Source organism: Copadichromis virginalis, linkage group LG22, assembly GCF_057382275.1.
Source record: "Copadichromis virginalis isolate Kocher_CV1m ecotype Utaka linkage group LG22, C_Virginalis_male_GT1.1, whole genome shotgun sequence".
Lineage (NCBI taxonomy): Eukaryota > Metazoa > Chordata > Actinopteri > Cichliformes > Cichlidae > Copadichromis > Copadichromis virginalis.
In genome coordinates, this window is record NC_140638.1 from 28,538,455 (window position 1) to 28,560,926 (window position 22,472).

Consider the following 22,472-nt stretch of genomic DNA (forward strand, 5'->3'; position numbering starts at 1 on the left):
CTCATTGCCTCCCCCCCTCTCCTTTAATTCACTGCAAAAAGCTCTGAGTTTATGAATATTTAAAGGGGAGTGTTATTCACAAAATCTTTATTTAATGCTGCCTCTGTTCACATCCTCTTAGAGGGTTTTTTAAATGCTTTGCTTATGAATCAAGCAGGGAATTGTAAACCGTTGTTCTTGCAGCGAGCTTGCATATCACTTTATTCTGTGAGTGCGTGTTAAACCCAGCCTGCTTGCTGTTCCTCCAATACCTCAGAGCAGGAGAGGCTCACCTGCACAGACAGAACACATGCTTTTATTCAGGTGATGTATCATTCATTTGGCACTTCTGTCTGAAGTGGATGCAGCTGAGCCATTTTTCGCAGGTAGCAGGGGTTTGTGGCATAAATTAGAGCATCAGGTATAGTGATGGGCACCGAGAGACTGGTGGGTAAAAGATCCATCGGCGGCTTTGTTGCTCTTGAAAGCTTACTGCAGAAGAAATGTGATAGTAACACCTTGTATGGTGCAGCCTGAGGCAGGTAAATCAGATGCCCCTCAGATGCTGTTTCTTTCCATTGTCTTGAACAAAACACACACACACCAACAAGTGCTCTGGTAAGCACACATTTGCGCAAGCTGCATTCAAATGGCTCCATGCGCGTCTCTGTTTACTTTGACCAAATACTTTTGCATCCACGTCTTGCCACCTTGTATCCCAATGGGAAATTCCTTGGCATTTGTTTTCCGATATTTCTTTGTTTCACCGATCCTTTATGTTTGTTTTGTGTGTTTGCAGAAAAAGTGTTTGGGGAATTTCTGAGCTGGGAGTTAGATGAGGCATTGTCTCACCTGCCTCTAAAGCCGGGCCAGTCTGTGACACTGACTGTCAACATCAAAGTCAAGCTCGACTTCTCCGGCCAGGAAAACCTGCTGCAGGACCTCAACGATGGTGAGCCCTCTCATAATTCAGCACTAAAGATGAAAAATGCAGTTGACTGTTTCCTGTTTACTATAAGGTTACAATCTATAGGTGTAAATAATCATCAAGGTTTACAGGTTAGTACTTATTTATCAATATTTAGGTACTACAACATTAGAGATTTTAACATTTCAACCTTTATCGAGATGTATGTTTGTGTGCAAGTGCAACTAGGCATGCCAGACAGGTATGTTTGATGCTCATTAGAAAAAACAAAACTAAATAAAAAGAAGCATAAATAACATCAAAAAAAGGTTCAATCAAGTTTGTCACCTGTCCTGACCAGTCTGTGCTGATATCATCTTAATTCATGATAACCCTCTTAAACAGACTAAGCACTAAATAACACGACATATTTTTAATAAGCTACTGGAACTAAACATTGAAAACTGCTTTAACTATGGCAATTTTAGTCTTATATTTACCACGGGAAATTAAATTTGTACTAAATGGTTCAATAGTTGTATTATCTTATTTTAAAAAATCATTAAACTTTATTTTTGGTCTATGTTGGTGTTACAGGTACCGGGTGGCAGCACCTGTAGACAGCTATATATGTGTCCTGTAAACAGGAAAGAAATGATCAGACAGGGAGACGTGGCTTGCCGTTTCCTGAATACTCCGCCATTATTTATTCAAATTCACAATTATGCACTCCTTTTATTTCTTTTACAGTATTACAACTGTGTATTTATTATTCTTAACATAGCTCACACATTCTCCATATGTGTTCTGTTACCAACTAGACTAAAGGGAATTAACACATTCTAATGTCATAAACATGACCAATTTTCTTGTAAGACTTGGTTCAAAATGAATTCCAACAAGACAAATCTATAAATCTCAAATAGTTTGAAAGAATGGTGTAATCAGCACCATCTTGACATGTGCACTGAATTCACGGAAACACTTTATGGCAGAAAACAAGATACTAAAACAATACAGAATAACGGTGGAGCCGATCACTAACATCACAGAGCATAGGTGTGTGACCCAAACTAACATGCTAACCATAGCATGCTGCTAAAGCCGTAAACAGATACTTACAAAAGTCTAATTTACTGTACTACACAATGTTGTACGCTTTCACTTTCCAACCGTAATGATTAATCTATGCTATATAATGGATGTGATTGCTATTATATTCTATTTCGGGCACGATGCGAACCTGTAAATAGGAAAGAAATGATCAGACAGGGAGACGTGGTTTGCCGTTTCCTGAATACTCCGCCATTATGAGAAAACAGCGCGGAGCATGCGCTTCAGGGTATGGCGTTATTTTTGTGCCACTATTCTGAGCGCACGTAAAAAAGGTTTGCAGGTGCAAGTGTTGCATTTTGAGGAGAAATTTATTTTGAGCGAAGAAAAGCTGAATTTGAGTGAACAAAATTCATTGCTGCATGCAAAAAATGTATATCCGTGTTTGCTATTATCCATATACACACGCACAATAGCAGCCCCTCTCGCTCAGTTTTTGTATTTGCGCTCGCAATGTGTCGCTCACGCTCTCAACATTTCTGCCCGTGCACGCTCAACTCTTTCTGTACACCGTTATATTTGTGCCACAAAACCAGCCAATCACAGACTTGGATGCAAAAAAATCTGATTGGCTGTTTTTGTCTCCAATCAGCTCGAAAGGACGAAATGCAATATCCCAGAATCCATTTCGTCCAAAGCTCAAACGAGGCAGTGGCGGAGGAACACAGAGTGGCGGAGTTTGAAATATTACTCTTTCTGGGACACAAAATAAACTTTTAAGATATTTTCATGTTAGAATGTAGCTGTGTGAACTTCAAATATCTGCTCGATTTATCAAGACATCACATTTGCATAAGTGCTCCAACGTTTTCGGAGATGCCTGTTACCCACCAGCTGACCGGGTGGGAACTCGGGTTAAACATAATATATAAGGCTGAACTGACAAAAAAATCACCGACTACACCACCAGGTATTATTGGAAAAACCATAAAGCCTTTGAACGAAAACAAACGCTGTTGTGACAGTGATGTACACTGTTTTGTTGGTATATATGTATGATTTGTATCACCTTCATGTTTCCAGCTTTACAGCTGTGGCTCCAGCAAACATCAGCTGATACTAGAAATTAATTTTAAATAAATTCTAACAACAGCTGATCAATTTTGAACGTGCTGCTGTTGTTGTTTAGCGCAACATCCGCTGGTTTCCTGTTTCTGGCGCAAAGTGGGAGATAAACAAACAAGAGAGACGATCAGCTGATCATTGATCAGTTTCATGATTGAAGTAGCAACAGGAGAGGGAGGGAGAATGAGGAGAGAAGAGGCAGCTAAGACACAGAATAACTCCAGCTTTGTGTCTTTTTTATTCTCGCTGAAGTCTTTTCCCCTCAATACGGATGTATTGTAATTGGTCCAGCCCAGAGTTGATTATTACCAGCTGGCTAATCCACCACCTTTCATTGTTTATACCATTACAAAAACAAACAAACTAACATAAAAATGAAAAATCACCATTGGCCCACCGGGCAAATGCCGGGTAAATGCCCAATGGCCAGTCCAGGTATTCGGTCAGCTGGTGGGTAACAGGCATCTCCAAAAACGTTAGAGCACTTATGCAAATATGTGATGTCTTGATAAATCGAGCAGATATTAGAAGTTTACACAGCACCATTCTCGCATGAAAATATCTTAAAAGTTTATTTTGTGACCCACAAAGAGTAATATTTCAAACTCTGCCACTCTGTGTTCCTCCGCCACTGCCTCGTTTGAGTTTTGGACGAAATGGATTCTGGGATATTGCATTTCGTCATTTCGAGCTGGTTGGAGACAAAAACAGCCAATCAGATTTTTTTTGCATCCAAGTCTGTGATTGGCTGGTTTTGTGGCACAAATATAACGGTGTACAGAACGAGTTGAGCGCGCACGGGCTGAAATGTTGAGAGCGCGAGCGACACATTGCGAGCGAGCGCAAGTGCAAAAACTGAGCGAGAGGGGCTGCTATTGTGTGTGTGGATAATAGCAAACACTGAAATACATTTTTTGCACGCAGCAATGAATTTTGTTCACTCAAATTCAGCTTTTCTTCACTCAAAATAAATTTCTCCTCAAAATGCAACACTTGCACCTGCAAATTTTTTTTTACGTGCGCTCAGAATAGTGGCACAAAAATAACGCCATATTCAGGCTGCTAACAACAGGCCAAACCATGGTCTCACACTCCCACCTACTGGTACAAAAATGGAGCGTCCGCTACAAATATCCCGGGGTAGTTACCAAGTTTCCTGTTAAAATTACTGTAGTTATTTAGGGCATTCCCAAATGGAAATATCACTTACATTGAAAGTAAAATTACTTAAATTAATTCACATAAAAGTGATCACATATTAGTGGGTATCACACACTAGTGTGGCAGCACTAGTGTATCTTTAACTTTATCATTAAAAATGATCCAAAATGCTGCGGAGCTGTTGGGCTATTTAAAAAACAAAAAACAGAACCCCGGCCCAAAAACTGCACAGTTAGTGGTAATTAGTGGTTCTTATTTTGTGCTTTTCTACCACTCAAAGCACAGCATGCGTCATTCACCCATTCAAGTGCTTCTTTATATGTCCAAGTGCTTTCACATTTGCACTGTGATGAATGCATCAGGAGACACTCTGGGTTCAGCCTCTTGCCAGCGATTGAACTCGCAACCCTCCGATTAGTAGATGACCTGCCCTGCCTTTTGAACCGCAGCCACCTATACAGTGGAGTCCAATAAAAATAAAAGAATCAGATCGTAATTGAGCTTTATAAACCCCAGTCTCAGTCTGGCTAAATTATCAGGTCTGTATATCTCTGCTTGCGTACCGTAACATATTTATAAGCTAACCATGAATATTTTTTAAAAAAAAGGCTTCGTTAGTAATAAGACATGGATTAGTGCTCTCGCCTCACAGGAAAAAAGGTTCCTGGCTCGAGCATGCAGGTCAGCTGAGGCCTTTCTGTGTGGGATTGTGTCTTTGTAAGTTTCCTCAGGTGCCCCGCTTTTCTCAGTGCAGAAACATACATATTGGTTCAGCTAATGATTGTAAAATGACTCTGAATTGCTTAATGACAGCTGGGAAAAGCTCTAGCCCCCTGTCACAGTGAGTTGCATAGTCATTTAAGAAAATGGATGGTTTCTGTAATAATGTCAAGTGTCTTGATTGAAACTTCTCTACCGATGGTTACTTTTGCATTTGTCTTTCAGTGGAGTGGTGTTGAAACAATAGACGGAACAGTAGCTGACAGAAATTTTGAATAATTGTTGGTGTTTTAAAAAAAATGATGGCTTTACCTTTTCAAATTCAGGAGCTTTCCTCTTTTCTGTCATTGCACAAGTACATTTAGCCTATTTCTTTCCATTTTTATAGACAAAGCAATCGCTGAACTAAACTGGTGATCAGTAAGATAATCATTTTGAGGGCTAGCCCTGCAATGGAAAATAGTAAAGTCATCTTTGAACTATCCGTCTCAAATTATGTACATATTGATTGCTGATGAGTGTTCATGTGCTGCTGTACAGAGGAGTGTTCTTGTTCCAGGCATTCTGCCTGCCTTATTTAAGATTCTGCAGTAATAGGATCGAGGTCTCAAGGTCTCCACACCTCCATTTCCCTCCTAGCTTTTCGTTTCCTCGCTTGGATTTCCTCTCTTCTAATTCTTATTTCTGCTTAAAAAAATAGTCCGACCTTCTCCCCTACCTCGAAGCTCATTCATTGTGTTCCTCCTCGTAGCCTCTCATAGTTCATGCCCAGCCTTCTTTCTTTCCTGTCTCATTCCCAAGCTCTCTTCACACTGTTGAACCTCTTTACTACAGCCTCTATGGGCTGATGAATATTAATGAGCGATCAATACGGACCTGCTCGTGCAGCACAGAGTATTTTTCTCAGTGTGTTTGCGTGTACTTGCACATGAATTCAAATGACAGGGAAAGTAAACGCATACAATGCTGCATGTTTATCTCAGCTCCAGTGCCAACTCGCCTCATGAGGTCATTTAAGCGACACTGCTTTAATGTTTTAATTAGCTGAGCAATAATTGAGGCCCTGAAATAAGGAGATAAGACTTGTTTTCTGCTATAAAAAGCAGTTACTATAGTGACACTATGGGATGCCGTTTTTATTAAACACATTTGATGCTATGTAATGGAGTCACATTAATAACGCTGTGTTAACATGCTGATGAACTTGCTTTGCAGAAAGATTTAGTTTTTTCTGCCTGTGCTCCGTGGAGGATTGTGATGGTTTACAGATTATGGAAGTTCTGCCATCTTTGCTAATTAAACTGTAAAACCTTGATTATCTTTAGCACAACTGCTACATTCAGCAGCAGTTTAATTGTATCGCTTAGCCAACGCATATGGTGACACATACATTTTAATTCTGCCATGTATGGACAAGTCCTTATTTTATCAGAGGCAACTTGGCCCGAGTATCTTGCCCAGAGGGAATAAGATACTTGGCTGTTTATGCAGTTGTTTTGTGGTGTATGAAACAGATGCATATTACCTCTCTAAAGGAAACGTTTGAGTGGAACATTATTGACGATGATATTGATCGGCACAGGCTTTCTTATTTCTTTTCAAAGTTTTTCTGTCCCCAAGCAATGGTTTAAATACCATTTGTGGCAAATCATTGAGCAATAATCTACCCTTTTGTTATGATTCGGCATTTCAAGATGACATGAATTTGTGTCTAAGAAATACAATCCACAAAAAACGGCACTGCTCATATAAACAATGTGTTGATCTGCAAAGACCAAAAACAATGCTGAATTGCTGAAATATGCGATTTTCTTCATGGCAGCACTCTTTTTAACAACCTTGAAAAAATGTGCCAGAAAACCATTGAGCCATTTTCTGTTTTGGTGTTTTCCACGAGGTCTTCAAGATCAACTTATTGATTTATTGGTTGAAAATTGACAAAAATCATTGTTACTCTAACTTAAAAGCTACGATTCTTACAGATGTGGTGTGTATTGTAAATAAATGTAAAGTTTAAAAATATAAAATATCATGTTACGTTTGACCCCTGACCTCTGCTTGAAGGTCAACAGACTTATCTGAAGGTTATTAGTGTTAAAAGTGTTAATGATACTATACAGATCTGTTTAAAACCGTTTTTACTGCCATTTTTTGTATTATAGGGAATTATATATGTGGATTCCTAATATCACATTACTTCGGACTGACCTCTTCTTCATGTCACATTTAACCTCTACTCTTACTTTTACATTTCATATCTACCTTTCAAGATGACCCTAAATGTCATACTCTCTTTGTGAAACGAACGAACAGGGATGATTAGTATTCAGTATGCTGTGAAGGGCCCTGGTTCAGTATTTCAAAAGACACGTTTGTCCTCTTGTAAAAGTTAGATGATAGGGTCTTTTACACTTTGGGTAGACAGCCACTTTTCTAGCTAAGCTAATGTAAATGTGTTGTAGTTTTTATTAAAAAGGAGTACCCATATTTTGTAGCAGTTTCTTAAATGTTTAGCCAGCTAAACAAAATCTAATCTGAAGAAATGCTTGTGACCAACTGTTCACGTATCCTGTGTCAAAAGCAATTATAACAACAAATAAAATTTTAATAAGATTTTTTTAAAAATGAAAGCAAAAAGATGCCCATTGTTACCGATCCATTTAATTGAAATTTCTCTGTGTTATAAATATTCATTGTCCTTGGTAGCACAAGTAGGTCAACACAATCAGTCCTGAATGAATATAGTTGTTAAAAACTGCAATAACAAAATCTGAAGATGGCTGTGAGCATGTGGATGAATACGAATGTGGACACATGGAAACTTTCCTTTACTTTGCCCACATGAAATATGAAAACAAACTCTGTGTGTGGTCAGAGATTCGGTGTGCACACTACTTGTGTGTTGTTACTTAATGCAACTGTACACAATTATGTGCAGTAATTCACCACGGTGCAGAGAAAATCAGCCTGCTAGCTTAACTGTCCACGTGGCACTCAGTGTGTAGTGTTTGAGCTGAGACCAGTGGGTTAAATTATGCCACGGGAAACAGAGGCAACATTCAAAACAGGTTGACCCTCAATGATTTATCCTCAGACAGGCTTATCTCTCATTCTGTGTCCAGCTCAAAACCACGAAATCATAACACAGGATCAAATGGAAGTGATGTCATCACTCAGGAGTAATGGGCCTTGACTTACAGTGCTTTATTGTGTTAAATGGTGTGGGCGTCGTATCTAATGACAGTGTCAGTGTCTACATTAATGCTGCGGCTGTCTTTGAAGACAGCACCTTGTACCGTAGTCAGTGTCTGCAACTGTCAGAGAAAGAGACGCCAGAGACGCATCACTGGAGGCTGGAAGAATTTTTTTTTTTAAAATCTTGCATGTCCTCAGTCGACATCTCTGAGCGTATGCACTGCTGTCCTACTGATGTAGCTAGTTTCAGATTACTTAACTTTTAACTTAGACCACCAGGCTGAGCTCTTAAGAACACCTTTTTTAAAAGTATTTAACCTGTGACATTTTGATGTTAGATTTCAAATGTACTCTCGTTGTCAAATCATACAGCACAGCTGCTATTCAATCTACACTTTCCTTTCCATGGAAGCTTTTTATATTTTTGCTGTTGTGAACAGCTCGAGTATGTGGATTCTTTTTTTGGAGAAAATCTTTGTTTCAAAAACTTTGTTTTTACTTCCAAGGTACAGACTAAATCAGTCTGTAGTGCTCACTATCAGAAAAGAATTTGTTAAAATACACTGATCGAAAAATGTAAAAGAAAAGCTTTGAAATCACATCAGGGAAAAAAATAAATAATGCTGGACATCTATACTCGTATGGACAAGGTAATATGTTAGGAATATAAGGATGCCATTTGGTGCAAATGGAAATGCTCAGCCTACAGAGAACTGAATTTAAAGACACCTTGAAACATAATGTCCCAGAGGTGTTGTATTTTACTTATTTTTAGTGAGGTGAGCTTGGTATTGATTCCATCATCCTCCAGGAGCTGCCTGCAGACTCGCACCATATGAGGCCAGGCAGTGTCGTGCATCATGAAGTACCTAGGACCCACTGCACCAGTGTAGGCTCTTCTAATTCTAGTACAGTGGTTTGCAAAAGTATTTGGCCCCCTTGAACTTTTCCACATTTTGTCACATTGCAGCCACAAACATGAATCAATTTTATTGGAGATACCAGTCCTGGTGATTGGTGAAGGTCCTCTATGATCCTGTCTAGCTCTCCTGAAGTAACCGGCTGTCTCTTAGAATCTTCTTTATGCTCTTGAGACTGTGCTGGCATATAGAGCCAACCTTCTGACAGTGGCATATATTGATGTGTCGTCCTGGAAGAGTTGAACTACCTGTGCAGCCTCTGTAGGGCACAGGTATTACCGCATGCTACCAGTAGTGACACTGACCCTAGCCAAAATCAAAGCTAGTGAGGGGGTAAAAGTTGTCAGAGAAGATGAGGGAAAACTCTCAGTGGCCTTCACCTGTAAATCCATTTCTGTTTTGGGGGGGTTGTCTCATAGTTGCCCCTCTAGTGCACCTGCCCTTAATTTCATTAATACCAAAGCGGCTGAAAAGGATTAGCAATCCCCTCTGCTGCTTAGCTGACCAATATCCAAGAGGTTTTATTGAGTTGGTATTATGCTATGAATCAATTCCTGATATAAATCTTATGTAGGTTTCCATATAACTCTCATCTTGATACATATCATTGATGAATCAAAGCAGCATTTATAAACATTTGCAACCTGCTTTCTCTCATTGCTAGAGGTGGCTTTTAAAAAATATTGTAAAGCTGTAAAAGCATCTCCCTTCAAAAAGATGTGGAAATCCACCTTAATCCTTCAGTTTAGCTACAAGAGTAATCAATCTTTGGGAAAGGTGTCTCACAGAAGCTGAATTTACTCTGAAATAATACAAACAAACAAAGTTGGACATTGGTCTGTCTCATGAAATCATGAGGGAGGAGAAAGAAACAACTCCACTCTTTTCAGCTCATATACTATCAAATCCTAGTGACTGTGATCGCTAATCACTTCACGCATTCCCTGATCTTTGTCACTTTGACACTTAGATTTCTAACTAAAATTAGTTTTTCAGTTTAAATGTGGAGGCATTTATATGCTTTATAAAAATAAATCAATCCAAATGAGGTAATACATAGTTAAAAAATTCACAGGCGTCATCGGCAAGTTAACTTAATGTACACAAAGAGCCAAGAAAAGGGGATGTTTTGCTCCCAGATCTGCTCCTGTGTTTGAAACGCTCCCCGGATGTCCTACTCGGATCAGCTGCAGATGCTTATTTACGGTATAGATATGTATCAAAGTATCAAAGCGGAGACCCAAGTGGAATTTAATTTTGTGGAAGAGAGAGAAGTCGCAACAAGACAAATCTAGTGAGTGAAGATTGTGATGTTTTTAGCGTGCTGTACGCTTTTAACTGACTTTATACGTGTGTCTCACTGTCCTCCTTAGCCCGTAAGCCCGGTTTAGAAACTAGCAACTAGGCTGCTATCAAAAACTAGCTGTAGCCTGAATCCTTATACTTACTGCCCTTCACTGATTTCTGCTGAAATTTAGGATTCATTCTAAAGTTTTATTAATAACATGTAAAGCCCTACATGGCCCAGCTTCTGTTGCTGTAGCAGAGCTATGAGACCTGACCCCAGCAGTTGGCCTCTCTTGTTGTCTGATCGGGGTCTTCAGTTGTTTGATGCGCCTGTGTTAAAACCAGAGAACCATTCTTTAGAGGCTGTAGCTCCTAAACTTTGGAACAGTCTTCCTCAGTCTGTCAGGTTGGTCGAATCATTTTGTTTTAAATAACAGCTCAAAACTAATTTTATAGGTTAGGCTTTCTTTAATCTCTCTGTTCCATTTTCATTTTGGTCTTTGTTCTTCTCATAGTGTACAGAGGTGTACATATGAAGGGATGAAAGTAAGACTGTATGTCAAACTATGCATGTTTGACTGTGTGTTTGTATGTTTGGACATGCACGCTTATTTTTGATGTGCAGTTTTATGTCAGACTGCTATGTATGCTAATACTATGCTACTATGTCTAAATTTGATAAATATGGAAACAGCTCTGATCGCTAGCTGTTTTCCCTCACATGTTACCAGACATCATCTTTTTTTTAACTCATAGAAACATATCAGATAAAATCTAAAAAAATCCTTAACATTAATGAATAAAAAAACTAAAAGATGCCACAAATACCCTGTTTGCTAATGTCACTGTTAAAAAGTCCAATCACTGCCTTATCAACTACAATCCCCTAATCTTATGCACAAATTACCAACACAAAAAAATAAATTTTTTTCTACAACTTATCACTGATTGTATTTTCTTTTACTGATCCATCCATGCAATTGGAAAACTTTAAATGTTCAAAACTTTTAATGTTTTTATATCTTATGAACCCCCATTAAAAATAGAATTAGTTGCAGATATAATACTTGGCTCTGTTCACAAGTCTTCATTGCCATCAACAGCAGAGATAAAGCACAAGAACGATCCAAGGTCTCTCCCTGAAGATTTCTCTAGGCCACAAAGAAATGTCTGCACTAGCCTGATTAGGAAAGCTAAATCAAATTATCATCTAGTGACAGTCATCTAGTCTTACTTCCACTAAATTCTACAAGACTGTGTCAACTTTTTAAATTAATCAAGGTCCCACCTTCCACCTCAGATCAAGGAGACATCAGGTTGTGGGTTTGATGATCCTGAAAGACTCCATAGCTGAAGCTTTGAATTACCATTTCCTCCCTTGTGGTCTTTTTATTTAACAGGAATATGTGTTCATTCTACTATATATAATTACCATATTGGTTCTGCAGAGGGATGCCTCAATGCCTCACCCCTTTCTTGACTATTTTTTTTGTTGTAAAGTCATAAGTCCTAAGCCTTAAACTATGTGCTCTAAACTAAGTGTTTTGCATATTTGCCACATTTACATGTCTCAGATCATTAAACAGATTTTAATATTAGACAAAGATAATCCCAGGGAATACAGAATACAGTTTTTAAACGATTACGTCATTTATTAGAGGAAAAAAACAAATCTACCTGACTCTGTGTGACGTTAAGTGATACCTATCCCTGGGAGAAAGAACTTCTTTGACATTTTGCGATAACTGCTAATCAGTCTTTTACATCACTGGAGGAATTTTGGCCCACTCTTCTTTTCAGAAGTGTTTTAATTCAGCCACATTGCAGACTTTTTGAACAGGCGTAGCTTGTTTAAGCGCATGTGCAAGGATCACAATCAGATTTTAGTCCAGACTTTGACTAGACTTCTCCAGACTTAAACAATCAGAGGTGGACTTGCTGTTGTGTATATCAAATAATTGTCCTGCTGTAAAACTTAAGTGCGCTTGAGCTTCAGGGCATCAACTGACAGCTCGACTTTCTTCTTTCATTGTCACATGTGTTTAGTCTGGACATCACTATGAAGAGAACTGGGCTCTGAACCTGTCGTTTCTGGTATTCTCTGGAAAATGTCAAACAAAATCCAGGATGTTGGGCTGTGAGTTTAGGTGCATCTAAAAGATGTCAGGCCCTCATGCCACCCTCATCTGCATGTTTCTGATAGTTTGGTCAGGAACTAGCCTGCTGGAGATTATTGTAATCATTGTATGTCCTCTACACCTTTGAGATAGGGACTGGGCTGGGAGGCTTGGAACACCTTACTATTTCATGTTTAGATGTGCCATCCTGCATGACCTTTGCACCCTGAATGGCATGCATGTATCATCACATGCTAACAGTAGTGACAAGAACATAATAAAAAGTAAAACTGGAGAAAAATCAGTCAGGAGAGATGAAGAGAGAACAATGGTCTGGGGCTGCTGTCAGCAAATCCACTTCCTTTTTTCTGGGGGTTGTCTTGCTCTTGCTTCTGCTGTTCCCATGTGGTCACTTTCATTTTTTACTAAAGCAGGTCAAATGGATTCACAGTGGTTTTTACGTCTTGCACAGTTTAATTAACTTTGTTATGCTGTGATGTTTTTATTATCTTAGATTTTGAGCAGCATATAATAACAAGTTTATCAGCTGCATTGAAAAATATGCCACAGTAGTTTGAATTTCATGAATTGTGATGTCCAGAAAAGACAACTATGCTGAAATACACAATATGTGACAGAACGCTTTTAAACACAGTGATCAACACTGCGGTCTTTAACAGTTAAAGTTTATATTGAATGAGGATCGGGTCCAGCAGTGCTTGACTTGCATTTTCCATTATCTTGATGGTTCTTCCTCTGAACGACCAATTGAAAAAGATTCTAATGTAACGGTCATATTTTCAAAATCTGTTAGATATACTTGTCTTGTAGGAAAAAGCCTCGTAAAGGTGAGTGCAGCTGACCTATCATCACTGCATTTCATGGACGTCTAGATCTCTGCTAATAATGTTCCATTTATTTCAGAAATGACACTCCCAATCTTTGCCCCTCTATTTAAACACTGGCAGCAAGGCCGCCTGTGATAAAAATGCTGAGTTCACCTGAATTTCCCTGAGGCCGTTAGGCAACGAGACAGATGCTGATTGGAAGGTGGGTGAAAAAGGAGGTGATGATTGTGAGGGGTGCCATCGTTAATCACAACACTGATTACTCACACGGTCCCACTTTACCACAGGACACGGCGAGTCATGTGTGTCTCCTGAAAGAGACTGTGTATCATAAAGCTGGATTCGACTAATAAAGTCCTACAAGCGTCACTTTTGGTTCATGTCCTTCCCCGGCACTCAGAGTTTATGCCTGCATGTACATCTAACCTATTAAAAAGCAGGATATAGCAAATGAGTAAATAGGAGGAGACTGTGTCAGCCAACCAGTCAGCTTTGAATCTTTAGCAAAACATTTAGTCAGCGTTTCTATGTCCAGATGAATCCACTGTTTGGGGTTTTTAGTAAGATGGCTTAACTGTTAATGCCAGTTGACAATGTGATGATTTTTTTTTTTTTTTGGGGTGGGGGGCTCATGGTTAATTATATTCATATACATAACAATTGTTCTGCTTTATTTGTAGGATATTTTAACCACAAGGAACTTGTTTCGTTTCAGACTGGGATCGTCATGTAGTCAGATATTTAAAGTTGAGCAGTAGAGCCAGAATGATTTTTGATTTTTTATTCTTTTCCTAAAATTAGGTATTTGCCAATCTGTCCAGCTGACACAGCTGATAAATACATTTAAAAACAGAAAAAAGTTGATTTAAAAAAAACCAAAACAAAACAAAAAAAAACCCAGGAGTAACACTTTTCAGCCATGTTAAGGTTGTTTTGTTTTTTTGTTTTTTTGCCTGTCCCGTTTGGCTCTTTTGCCATCAGAATTATTGTCTAAAGGCGAAGAAAGATGCCCAACGGATTTAATTTACCAAATGGACCATCCCAGCCTTGCCATAATGGTCCATTTGATTCACCTTTTATTGTTTATTTTATTGTATTTTCACTTGCTAAATACGGGACAGACTTGACTGGGGAAAAGAAAGGGGAGAAAGAAAGAGGGAAAGAGAAACAGTGGAGAAGAAGGACGGTGATAAAGGGCAAAAAACAACAAAATAAGCAGACAAAAAATACAAATATCAATCACCTGGATCACCTGTTGAGAAAGAAAAAAGAGAAAACAAGCAGAAGAAAAAAAAAAAGAGCAACATAATAAACAACATCACCATGGTCTATGGGAATATGACAGTAAATACTAAATATTAAACATTATTGTGCAGCACGTAATATCGACAGCGCACAGTGTGCTTTGAGGTAGGAGCCAAAAAGGGTGTAGTTTGTGTGTGTGTGAGCACCCGTGTGTAAACCTGTGAGCATGAACATGCTTGTATTAAAAGGTTCCTTCATGTAATGATCTGCTAGAGGGTGTGGGGGGGCCACAGCCCCGTCCACCAGGGCATGAAGCAGGTATGGAGGAGATCATGTTAAGGTTGTTGACGTGGCTTAGTGTGTCCACCAGAGGACAGTCTGCAAATTCCCTGTTTGCAACACAGCTCCTACAACCAGTTGAGCCAAGCAAATTCGGGGAGAGCGTAAGTGAGTGCATAACTACAAATAACAAATATATTTGCAGTGACTAATATTTGAGCTGTCATAGTGTAACCATTGTAATACCTCGTCCATCCATGTGCTTCCGCTTATCCTTTTCAGGGTCGCGGGGGGCGCTGGAGCCTATCCCAGCTGTCATAGGGCGAGAGGCGGGGTACACCCTGAACAGGTCACCAGTCTGTCGCAGGGCTGGTGACCATTCGCGCTTACATTCAATCCCGCATTCACACCTATGGGCAATTTGGATTAACCAATTAACCTATCCCCACTAACTGCATATCTTTGGACTGTGGGAGGAAGCCGGAGTACCCATGCAAACTCCACACAGAAAGTCCCCGGCCTGATGGTGTAATTGAACTCAGGACCTTCTTGCTGCGCGGCAACAGTGCTAACCATTGTATTAACATTAAGAGGCAACTAGGTTTGTTGCTTTCATTTACAAAAGCACCATTTTTGGTGGGCGAGTATTGAGTTACTTAATTCTGGTGGTATTTTTTACCAGCTATTAAATTGCTGGTATTGTGAAATCTCTGCTTAGTAGTTCAGCTAATATCCATCTGATATCACTTATGGTTGTTAATTACAGCAAGATAAATCATTCATTTCTTTGTTAATGCAGTAGTAGCCTTGTATCTGAGTCCTGCAGAATATGCAGTATTGGCTCTAATAACTGCAGGAGACAGTTGGTTCTGCTTTTTTTCTTCAGTATTATATGATAATTAGTTTTTCTTGAATAATATAAAATACAATTACTCACACATAAGTTGCATTTCACCTGACATTTATTACAGAACATGATATTAGACCCACCTCAAACATATTATTGTGGTAATGTGGCAACGCAGTGAAAACAGCGCGACAGTAACTTTGCACGGTAATAAGGTGCAACTTTCTTGTTTGGCTGGAAAAAATCTCCTCATTCAGCACAAAACTGCAGAAAGAAGCAATTACCTACCAGCTGTTAAACACAGTCGAGCAAAAAAAGATTTTTCTCCAGATTCAAGTTATTATTTGTCTTTCATTTGCCAGGTGGTCAGAAAAAAGAGACTCCAAATGAATAACAGTGTAACTGTTAGATGTGTAAATAAGCAGCTTGTTTGCAATAAAAGTTGATGATAAAAGTTGATGATAAAGTAAATCAGTGTTGTGTTCTCAACTTGTTTCTGTTGCCCCCAGGTGGCCCCAGAAGTCTGTTATTGTAGGTGTACCTAAATGAAGCCTCTGGTTAGATCAAAGTCCCCTTTATCTGCAGCAGGTGGGCAGAGGATAATTAATTAGTTTGAGAATTTTCTCAAAAAGTGCCTGGGTCCTTACTAACACGTTCCGAATCGAGAATCAGGCCTTTATTTAAAATAGACTGCAGTTGGAGACGAAAGAGCCCGAAGCACTGTGTGTTTGAACAAACTGTTCTTATTTATTTCATCAAAAAAATATGCAAGAAGGAAATCTGTGTGTTCTTTCTACCGTTTATGAATTCTTGCTATTTTTACTAAGATTTTTTCTCATCTGCTCACAATTGTTACGGCTATATTCATTTGTTTTTCCTGCCAAGTTGTTAGTCGGAAATGCAACATATCCATGTTTATTGGTTGTTGTTGTATTTTTAGCATAATCCAAATTTTCACGTAAATGAATTCTAGCAGCACAGTAGTGTAATCCTTTAGTACAAGCAAGTCCCTTTGACAGAAGTCCTCTTCCATGTGGTTCTATTGAACGGTTTTCTATGTAGCTATTTTAGAGCTGGACAGTTTGTGAATATGTCCATCATGAACCCAATAGCCCAAGCTGCTGCAAAGGCCGGTAATTTCCCTTCTCTAGGGGGAAATTGCAGGGCTTTTTATCCTGCTGACGTCGGAGAGTGACATGATTCCTTTGACGTCAGAGCTTAAGCTGTGGGCGTCATTTTTGTGTATTGTTTCAGTGAGTTCAAAGCGCAGCAGCCCCTCTGGTGGTGCCTAACAGCTGCTGATTGTGCAGCTGCTTCTGTGTCCATGCTGCTTCTCTCAGGTCATGGACATAAAATCATTCATTCATATCCTCATGCACAAAATAGTACCATAAACCCAGTGATCTCAGATTTTCTGTTATTTAAAAGTTTGAAAATCAGATAGGCCGTAGAGCAATTGTGATGCAATAGATGAACTATGTTTGCTATCTGATAAGAAAAATGATAACAGCAGCCTGAGATAAAGTCCACTGATATTTTGTATCATTGGGTAAACCTCTGCTGTGTATAGACATGATTTTATGTCAGTGACAGCAGAGAAATTGTTAGATCTCTCAGTGTAATGCAATATATGCTGACAGCACTACACACTAGAACTTACAGAATGAACATAAAGGTTAATCAAGACCTTTCGGAACAGCATAACTATAAAGGTTCATCACTGTGTGTTAGTTTCAGGGTACCCACTAATTTCGTCTGACCCCAAGTCGTGCTCATGCTAATTGTTGCCGTCCTGATTAAGTTAGTTATCTTTGAGCATGTGTGCAAGTTACAGTAACTGATGCAGAAATATGTATTACTAATATTTAGCTGTGTGCTGGCAGTTATCAGAGGTGTACCAACTTAGCCTATAAAATAACCCATGCAGAGTATTGATGGGGGCTCAGGTTTCGCCCATTGGCTTTTTGGAGGGACCACCAGGAGCCAATTAACAGCAAGAAAGGGAAGTGAGAGTCCAGTAGTGAGGAAGCAGCACACATACATTAGGACCTTTTATAGAACATGTAAGTTGCCTAAACTAAATAATAAGAAAAAGAGAATGAAGAAATGTGAGAGATTTAGATAAAGATTTCGTCTGAATACGTCTGAAACAGAGTCCCCCTTTATAATTATGTTGTGTGTCATATAGTCGTAGTCATATAGTTGACAGATTGGAATTAGGCCTCACTTACAGGACCACATACAGAACATAATCATGCTAACAGATTAGACCAGGGCTGTTTTCACACCTGGTGTGTTTGGTCCGTTGGTGATCGCCAACCTCGATCCAGACCAACTATCAGGCTCACATTGCAAGATTGAGCTAAAACGCTTCTGTGGTCTGTTTTGTATTGTATTCTGGGATGCGGCAAGGTACTATATATGTGCAAGAGTCTGTAAAATATAGTTACTACTACTAGTTAGCAATACATTTTATGATTTCAGTTCACATTTGAGGAAATTCACACATAGTTTGGTACCAATTCTTTTAACATTTTAGCTGCACTTCTTTCTTTTGGGTCTTAATTAAAGACTAGCCTCTAAACTGTCTCTGTACTAAGTGTTGCTCCTCATGGTTTTGGCTTCTGCTGAAATTGTAGACCTGCCATGCTGAGTGAATTGTCTGTCAAAAGTTTAAAAACACTAAACAGTTGTTTTGGTTTGCATCAGATCTAATTTAGGTCTTTCTGAGCTTTCTAAGCACTACCCCATGAAGGAACCTCAGGAGTGACGACAATATTTTATAATGATACCCAACAGTTGTAGAAATACTCGAACCACAAATGATGCAAATGCTCTGCCAACTTCAATTTAATGATTTCTTGTTTTTTTCTGACTGTGTTTTGCTGTGCTTTGTCAACAGATGGAATCAGTGTGACGGGCTTACCAATCTCCAGTCCCCTCCGCCAAGTCCTCAAACCCAGGGCTGAAACCAAGCCCGTCGGCAGCGAGTCCAGCAAGGCTGAGTACAGCCACATTAAGGTGACTAAATAAAAGCCTCTCTGAAGTGCGTGGGGAAGAAAGGAAACCTTTGCTCAGTTCAAAATGCAAACAGTCTGTTTCTTGTGCTTTCTGGCTTGTTGTATGGTTTAGTGAAAATCCATTTTCATCCTTGTCCAATCTCACTGCACCTTTTCTCAAATGATAAGTATCTCTGGCTAGTTTCTTTACTTTCTTACTTTGCCTCTGTCTCTCTTCCTGTTCACACCAATAGCTCTGTATACTGTGTGTGCATGGTTTTGCACAATTTACTGTCAATTAGACTTTCTTGTAAATGTCTGTGGAAGCAGTGTGTTTATGTGGATGGTAATACATCTTGGCTCCTGATGCACTCTGCTCATTGAATCTGAGCTGTAGACACGAGGGGAACATCTTGGGTTTTTGTACAAAAATAGCAAGAGTGAACAGGAGAATAAATTAGACTAGGTAATAAAGAGTGGTGGAAAGGAGACCGGCAGAATGAGAATGCACAGGATCAGCAGGGGATGTAGTTTCACTGAGGACTTGTGGGTATCTGAAGGGTAGAAATGGGCGGTCTGACTGAGTCTAGTTGCTGAGGGTTCACCTGTAGCACAGCAGACACCTGCAAGTGTGGAGACTGCATTGTGTTGCCTTTGAAAGTCACAATGCCACAATACCTGTGAAAGCTTTGTCCTGTATGAATCATCCAGAGAGAAAACCTATTTTGTTTTATGTTCAGATGTGCTACCGAACACACCTTTTCCATTGAAAAGTTTGATAGGATGATGACTAATTGTTGGGAGGGGGAAAAAAAGAAAAACCTTTTTTCATAGTCTAAGCCTTGGTGAACTTAGAAGCTTCTGCAAGGACTTGTCTAGCACTTACATTATCTTATAAAGGGAAAAAATGACTGGGCCAAATGATCGTAGATGAACAAAAAGTGGATATTGTGCTTTATACTATATTTCTTTAACTTAATGTAAAGATTTGGTTATACTGTATAATGCAAAACTGCTTATTATATTTTTTTGTGTGTTTTGTGTGATTAATGGCCATCTAAACAGAAAAAACTTACAACAAAATGTAAACTATTTTTGATCTTTTTATTAAGTATATACAATTATTAATAGTTGAAGCTCATATCATACATGGCCAAGAATTTAAGAAAATGAGGTTGGTGTATGTATAAATAATTCCTGTTAACCAGCGTTCAGGCTTCAGCCTGCTCTAAACCCTTGGTTTCAATTTTTGGTGAGAGAAGAAATTCCTAATATATTCACCTCAGATGCAAAGCTTTAGCTATGAGCAAAGAGGCCCCACCCACCTGTTGTTCGAGCTGGCATGAAGGGAGGGGAAAGGAAAGTAAACAGCTTTTTTCAGACAGGGGATGAACTGAGGGACTGCACCAGTGCCCAGGATGAGATGCATGAGGATTATTTGGGATCATGCAGAGTAACTCCAGCAGAGACAAAGAACAAAAATATGGAGCTGGAATTTAAATGACAGGATATCTTTGTGTTTTGAGCCTTTTTGTTTATGGTTTGGATAATCTGCAGTGCAAGGTCAAAAGCAGCTGCAATATTAGTTTGTTCAGAGAGAACATCTTATCAAAATTCTATTTTAATTTTCTGTACTTCCTAGACAGAGTTTTATGTATTGTTACGTTCCCCTGGGGGGGTCTAGGCGGTGAGGGGGGAGTAACAAAAGTGACCGGGTCAGAAAAAGGAGTCAAGGAGGCGAAACAGTAAAATGAAATAGTTTTATTGAAGTAATTCAACTAAAAGAGACGGACAAGCCGCTATCACCATAAAAGTAACACAAACAAAACTCAGGCGTTGGTCAGTAATGCCAAAAAAGTCAAAAGGAAAACGCAGCTCACCAGCTGGAAACCACAAAACACAGCTCACTAACTGGAAACACCACAAAACACAGCTCACTAGCTGGAAACACCACAAAACACAGCTCACTAGCTGGAAACACCACAAACACTCAGCTCACTAGCTGGAAACACCACAAACACTCAGCTCACTAGCTGGAAACACCACAAACACTCAGCTCACTAGCTGTACCCACACAAATGGCACTCTGGCCCAGAGCTCATCCTGCTCTGGGCTTAAATACCTTTAATTGCTGATGGGAGTCAGCTGTACAGGAGGGAAAGGTGGCACCTCAGGCAGGAGGTAGTGGGACACGCCCACACAGGCACCCTCATTAGAGAGAGAGGCCCTGCTAGGGCCGTAACACCCCCTCCCATAAATGCAAACCCATGGTTTGTCAAATTTACGAGGGGCTTCGAACCATCACGTGTGTGTAAAACTCTTTTTGGATTTGCTGGATAAGTTGTTAAATATCCATTGTTTAAGATGGGCTGGACATTTTAATCGGTGGTTAGGCTTATTAGAGGCAGAGTTTGATTCTGGGTTTAAAAGCAGAATATGGTGCACGAACCTCCATAAAAAGACAATTACAAAGAGACTCTGGTCGTGCTAGAGTTCTGCCTTTGAGCAGGTTGTAAGGACGTGAGCTTTTTCTTTTCTTTCTTGTAGATGTATTGTTGGACATGCAGTAGACACCAGAGTGATTCATTTCACTGTGTGCACAATAGACGCCTATGCCTGCATGCTATAGCAAATTTATTCTGGGTTTGCAGCTGTATGACTCATTGTTGTTATAGGGTGTATTGTTTTCAGCACTTTGACTCAAACCTACAGGACCCAGCACACTTTTAATGCATTTTGACGTACAAGGGAGGAACAGGTATGGCATTGTTCAACATCCCAGCAAATAAGTTGGGTTGAGTGGATTCTATCATTCTTGGATGACTGTACACCCAATATTAACTGTGATTTTTCTAACAAGCTGTGTGTTTGTATGTCTTGAAAGCTTTCAGTCAAAATCGGGTGTGGACCATGTATGGACTGCTTAAGAGGCACCGTTGCTGTAAAAGTGGACAATCCAGAGTCTGTTTCACGCATTTCCACCAAAATAAAACAATAAGAGTGCCAGCATCAGTACAACACCACAACAATCCGTCACCCAAAGTTGGACCCACCGACTTCTTTGGCTTTGGAAGGGGTTAGCACAAATACTTTCCCTAGGAAGTTACCCCAGCTTCTGCTACATGTTATATAATAATGAGCTCTGAAACATGCAGAAATGTGGGTGGGTTCCTTAATGACAGAAACAGAATTTGCTCGTACCGACTCCACGTTGATCAAAACGAAGCAGCTGATTTGTTTTCAAGTGCACTCTGCTAAAGTTCATTGGCTTTAAAGCTTTAATGGCAAACCACAAGATTTTATGAGAGCAGCTTTGTTGTTTTAGTATTAGCAAACAAGCTAACATAGTAATAAATCTGTTTGATTGTAAGGAGCAGTCAAGCCCAGTTGGTTTATTTTGAGTAAAAAGGAAAAAGATTGCTTAAGCCATTAGATCAGTAGTGGTGACCATCAGGTAAATGTATTCCTTTAATATACAGATCTATATTGACATGTACGCTGTTTATGTTTTTATAGTCTCTTTCATATCACTGACCTCGTTATGACACCAGAGAGAGGGGACATAAAAGGTTCATGAGCTGCACGGCTTACTGTCAGTCAAAAGAATTTGATTTCACCCCTTGACACAGGATGATAGAGGACGCCATCCCTAAAACAGGCACTCTGTATGACGTCACCAATGTAAACGCTAAGTAGACTCAAATAAAAATCAAAGCAGAAACAGGAGGATATATGTGTAAAAGCACCCATAGAGGTCAAGTTTGGCGTGTAACATCTCAGACTTTCTTGA

At 39.5% G+C, this 22,472-nt stretch overlaps 1 protein-coding gene across 6 annotated transcripts in view; it reads left to right on the forward strand.

The window, feature by feature from the left end:
• Positions 1–22,472, forward strand: part of trappc9 (trafficking protein particle complex subunit 9) — a 235,097-nt gene that overhangs the window by 73,850 nt on the left and 138,775 nt on the right. For all 6 annotated transcript variants that reach the window (XM_085445318.1, XM_085445320.1, XM_085445323.1 and 3 more), the window contains 2 exons: positions 779–931; positions 18,586–18,704. In XM_085445318.1, coding sequence (XP_085301444.1) covers positions 779–931; positions 18,586–18,704 — 272 coding nt within the window. The remainder of the gene's footprint in view (positions 1–778; positions 932–18,585; positions 18,705–22,472) is intronic.